Source organism: Antechinus flavipes, chromosome 5 (assembly GCF_016432865.1).
Source record: "Antechinus flavipes isolate AdamAnt ecotype Samford, QLD, Australia chromosome 5, AdamAnt_v2, whole genome shotgun sequence".
Taxonomy (NCBI): Eukaryota; Metazoa; Chordata; class Mammalia; order Dasyuromorphia; family Dasyuridae; genus Antechinus; species Antechinus flavipes.
The window spans coordinates 120,904,221-120,909,990 of record NC_067402.1 but is presented as its reverse complement, the minus strand read 5'-3'; the positions used below and the strand labels follow the sequence as shown (position 1 = coordinate 120,909,990).

The 5,770-nt window shown below is 32.6% G+C and overlaps 1 protein-coding gene across 1 annotated transcript; it reads left to right on the top strand.

The window, feature by feature from the left end:
• The first annotated feature begins 425 nt into the window (after positions 1 to 425).
• Positions 426 to 5,503, top strand: SPAM1 (sperm adhesion molecule 1). Its single transcript, XM_052000746.1, is given in 4 exon segments — positions 426 to 874; positions 877 to 1,430; positions 2,339 to 2,428; positions 4,119 to 5,503. Coding segments are annotated over 4 exon segments (1,842 nt in total). The 5' UTR covers positions 426 to 474; the 3' UTR covers positions 4,917 to 5,503.
• Positions 5,504 to 5,770: the final 267 nt, after the last annotated feature.

Genomic DNA, 5,770 nt, shown 5'->3' with positions numbered 1-5,770 from the left:
CTATATATAGCTGAAAATAAGAATTAATCCTTTACTGGGTAAGGATTTGTTTCTTCCATCTTTTAGTATCTAAGAGAGATCCTGTTCTTAAGTTTGAGGGGCTGACTAGCAAAGCATTTATTTATTGATATTAAAATATAGTTAATAGTGTTTTTTTTTCTTTTTACAATTTAATAGTATTTTATTTTTCTAAATATATGCAAAAATAGTCTTCAACATTCACCTTTGCAAAACTTTATGTTCCAGATTTTTCTCCCTCTCTCTTCCACTCCTCTAGACAACCAGCAATTCAACATAGGTTAAACATACAATTTTTCTATGATTTTTTTTGGATAGTAGTATTAACATCACACCAACCCACCATTTCTCGTAGTTGGCATTTATTTTTCTGTTCTTTTGCCTTTTAGGTTTTGTCCAAGATATCAGATAACCCAAAGGGGATAGAAGCACAGTGAATTTGGTGGTGATTCTGCAATGGGAATACAAAATATCATCCAGATTTTTATTGGGAGTTATGTGATCTGCAGCAGAACATACTACTTAGTGATTACCATCCTTTTGCTTCCTTACTGTCCAGTTTTGACTTTCCGAGCACCCCCTGTCGTCCCAAATCTTCCCTTTATTATGGGTTGGAATGCTCCCACTGAAATCTGTACTGAGAAGTTTAAGTTACCACTAGATCTGAGCCTCTTTTCCTTTGTTGGAAGCACTCTAAAGAAAGCTACAAATCAGAATATCACTATGTTTTACACGGATAGGCTAGGTTACTATCCTTATATAAATGAAAAAACAGGTAAAATTTATAATGCGGGGATCCCTCAATTAGTTTCTTTAGAAAAGCATTTAGTCAAAGCAAAGCAAGACATTTTCTACTATATCCAGAAGATAAATTTGGTTTGGCGGTTATTGACTGGGAAGAGTGGAGGCCTAATTGGGTAAGAAACTGGAAACCGAAAAATATTTACCAAGAACAGTCTGTTGAGCTGGCTTATCAACAAAATATCAACTTAAATCGCACTGAGGCCTGGAAAGTTTCCAAAAAAGATTTTGAAAGGGCAGCAAAGATTTTTATGCAAGAAACTTTAAAATTGGGGAAATTCCTGCGGCCAAATCACTTATGGGGCTATTACCTTTTTCCTGATTGTCATAACTATAACTACAAAAACTCCAAATACAATGGAAGTTGCTATGATATTGAAATAAAAAGAAACAATGAGCTCAATTGGTTGTGGAAAGAGAGCACTGCACTTTTCCCATCTATCTATTTATCCAAGAAGCTAAAGTATACTCAGAAGACTCATTTCTTTGTACGCAGTCGTATTAAGGAAGCCATTCGAGTTTCTGAAGTAGTCAGTTTCAATAAACCTCTTCCAATTTTTGTATATTTACGTCCAGTTTTTACCGATGCACCATCTCAATATCTTTCAGAGGTGAGTAAGCCATGGTAAGATCTGCCAGACTGGTGATGGTGGGTGCTTAAAATCCTATTTTAGAAGACAATTAAACTTGACATTTTAAATGAGACTTAGAAAAAGAGTTTTGGAGTTTTTGGACTTTGAGGATATGTATAGGTTTTTTTGGTGACATTTTTTGGTGAGGAGAGAAAAATACATGTTTTAAAAGTTTTGTTTGTTTTTTGTTTATATTATCAGAGATCTTTGTAACTTTGTTAAATAATTATGGAAAAATATACCAACATATATGTATATATGAATATCCAAATCAGCCCTTCAATGAATAGAAGTAATTGTAAGTAAAATATATGAAATTTGAATTTGTAAAAGCACACTTTTTTTTTTTGCAAAAACAAATAAATGAGAAATTATTTATGGGAATAGTCATCAATAGTGTTTATAGCAAAATCACAGTTGCTCATGACTATCCTGTGATCTTTTGGTGGAGGTGATAGAAAATACTGTATTTATTTAACAAGCATTTATTAATTATCTATTAAGTGCAAAGCATGATTCAAGGTGCTATTGATTAAGAGAAAGAATGATAATAGAACCTGATTTTGAATCCTGTCTTTTCTATTTTATTACATGCATGATCAGGGCTAAGTCACAAATCATTCTGAGTCATATTTCTTCATTTGTAAAATTAAGATGTTGGATTAAAAGGTCAGAAAAGTCATATTCAGATCTAAATCTAGGATCCTATGGTCTAATGAAAAACAGTTACTGTCCTCAAGAAACTTATATTCTATTGTTGGATTCAACAGATAATACAAGAGTATTAACTATAATTATGATATAAATCTATTTAGGTCTTCTTGTTGTTCTTTGTAAAATGTTTTGCTTTGCCTATACTCAATTTATCTCTATATAAATGTTTTTAGGCTGATCTTGTAAATACCATTGGAGAATCTGTTGCCCTGGGTGTCTCTGGAATAGTAATGTGGGGGAGCCTCAATTTTACACAAAGCAAGGTAAATTGAATTGGTGAGAAATATTCTCAAGAGTTGTTAATCATTAGAGTAAATTCTTTAAATACATGTTAAATTCTTTTCTTCTATGTCAGAGATTTTTAACCTAAGATTTTAGGAAGGGAATGAGATGATTGCCTAACTAACATCTTTGTAATAGGCAAGATACTTATGGGACTGAACCACTGGTATGGCAGAAGTCTCTATTCTCTCTTTTTAGGCCAGCCTGAAGTAAGAGATTGGCGAGGAAAATTGTTCTATTGTTGTAGAGAAGATTATTAATTTGTCAAAAGTCTTGCTCTCACTGCTTTTGTAAGCATCACCATTCCAATTTCTTCAATGGAAGCCAAAATACAGAGAGAGTTTTTCCATTGATAGAGAAATTTGGGAAGAAAGGAAGTTGAACACTAAATTGAAAGTGAAGATTTTAGGAGATGTCTTGGTCTCCTTTTCCCTTTTGCTGTACCATGACAGCCAGATCATAGACTAATAGATATAAAGCTAAAAGGATTTGAGAAGCTGTCACTTTAATCTCTTCATTTTAGTTGAGGAATAATTGAGGAACTGAGGCCCAGAGAGATTTAGACACTTGCTTGAGGTCACACAGGTAATTAGTATCAGAAATGAGAGTCAGACTCACTCACAAACTCAATCACTGCCTCTCCTAAATGTCTGTTAGTAGAATAGGATGATCTGGGATTCACCAGGAGCTATTAATAATGAGAAGAAAAGGTTTCTGTTACTGATTCCATATCAATAAGCTTGAGGAATATCCGATTTTGAGATGTCATTGGATTGTCATTCATGTTCTATCATCTAAAACTATGTACCTCTCTCGAGTAAACTGTGATCCCTGACCCTTTTTATTTACCCTGTAGAGAATTTTCTTGTCCTTTCAAAGCCGTTTAAAGTTGTTTCACAAATTTCATGGAATTTCTCTACTTATAACATTTCACTGAGATATTTGCAAAGTTTTGGTTTAGGCTTCAACTTGGCTAATGGTCCGAGATTTAAAAAACTGGACAAAGAATGCCCATTTGACTGTATTGATCATAATTCTCTTGCTTTTAAGAATCAGTCAACCAATAAATACTTATTAAGCTCCTACTATGTGCCAGGCATTGTGCTAAGCAGTAAGGATACAATTATAAATAAAAAAGTGTCTACTCTCAGGGAATTTTCATTCACAAAAAGAAGTAGGTAGTGGTATGAAGGAGTGGGAAAAGAAAGCACCCAGAGTTAGAGCATAATGGAAAAGTCCAAAGAAATCTAAAAGCACTGCTGCAGAAAAAATGGGGAGAAGATTGTTTTGAGCTGTCACCTGAAATGGAGGTTTTAGAGTACATGGCTCTGGCTCTGCTCTTTAAATCAGAGAGGAAGAGGTATTGATGATACATGAGTACCAAGGCTGATTTAATCTTGCTGCATAATGAGATTTCCCATTGATGTGACCCTTGGAGGTAAGAAGACATGACTGAGAAGTTCAAGTACAGTTGAGGAGAAATGGCGTAAAATTATTTCAAACATTTTCTATTCTGTTCTAAATCTATTCTTCCTTTCTTATAAAGCAAGGAAATTGAAGTTTTTTGATATTGGTTTAAAAGTTTATTTTTTGATCTCTAACCAAAATATTCCTGAAATTAATTGTTCTATCATATTTTGACTTTTTTAATCCTATTTTTTTTGTCCACAGAAAACATGCACTGTCTTAGACGATTACATAAGGACTACACTGAACCCTTACATTATCAATGTCACTCTTGCAGCCAAAATGTGTAGCCAAGTCCTTTGCCAAGAGAAAGGAGTTTGCATTAGAAAACACTGGAATTCTACTGATTATCTTCATCTGAATCCAAAGAGATTCAGCATTCAAAATAGGAAAGACAAAAAATATATCATTTATGGAAAGCCCAAACTTCAGGATCTACAAGAATTTTCAGAGAAATTTCAATGCAACTGCTATGCAGGCTCCAAATGTAAAACAGAAAAAGCTGTAGAAAATGTTCAAGATATCAAGGTGTGCATTGCAGAAGATATTTGTATTGAAGCCTATTTAGATTCAAACCTGATTGATAATAAATTCAGGTCCCCAATCCGGAGACAACAAGTTAATCTTACCTTTCAGAACTTTCTTCCCCTGAACTGTCTTGACATAGAAGATCAGCAGATTTCTACCCCAGCCAGTAATGGCACAGGCAATGGTGATAGTTCATACAATGACAATAATAATACAGAGACTACTATTAACAAATATACTTTTAGAATGAACTGTTCACTTAAACGCACCCATGAAGACACTGAAAATGGTATGTCTGATGTTTCATATCAACAGATACCTGATTTATATAAACTAAAACCTGAAAACAATTTAATAGATACAATGATTTATTCGAAATCTAATTCAGTGTTCATGAACTTTTGCACTTACGTGCTTTTATATTTTCCTACCTGTGGAATTGTTTTGTCAATTTTTCTTTTTACAGGCATGTAATGCATGCCAACAGTTTTCTTGAAATGTGAATCAATCTTTGTAATAGCATTATCACAACCAAAATCACACATATATTTTTAAATATAGAAAGTGACTTTAAAATGAATGCTTTTTTGTAGACTTGATTATGCCTGAAGCAAAAGTCTTATCTATCAACAAATTAGGACCTAAAATATTATATTTTATCTGAATATTTGGTCTAATTATAGTAAATTAAATTTTTTTTACAGAGAAAATATTCTTGAATTTCAAGGTTGATTTTTTCCTAATACAGCTTTATATTGCCAATCTTGTAAAGAGAGCTAATTTAAAAAATATTATTGCTATACTCCAATAAGGACTTTTAGAATATAAGTCTATAGAATATAAGTCTATGACCCAGAAATGAGAAGAATCTTGTTCCTAATTAAGATAGAGCAAGAAGTTGGTAACTCATGAGTGCCGAGTAAGTGCCAATAGCTTTTGGTACCTTCCTTTTTTTTTTTTTTTTCTGTATGAAAATGAATATGTGAATAAAACTAAGTTACTTCCCATTGTTGTCTTTTAACAAAATTATAATTTGTAATAAAATTTTTTTAAAGGAAAAATGTTGTCTGTCATGGATATTATTTGCCCAAATGTGTTTACTTAGCAGAGAATTTCTGAGTATTTTTTTTTCCTACCCCAGAGTTCCTCTATACCTGTCCTTATTTCCTCTCCATATTTATATTTATATTTTTCATACAAGTCTTTCTGAGTGAAGATAATCTTTTAAGATAGTCTTTTACAATTAATCCAGGAATTTGAAGTATGTATATAGCTTTGATATTTATATTTTCCTTTTGTTCCATTTTTTCTCCCCCATATTTTTCTAT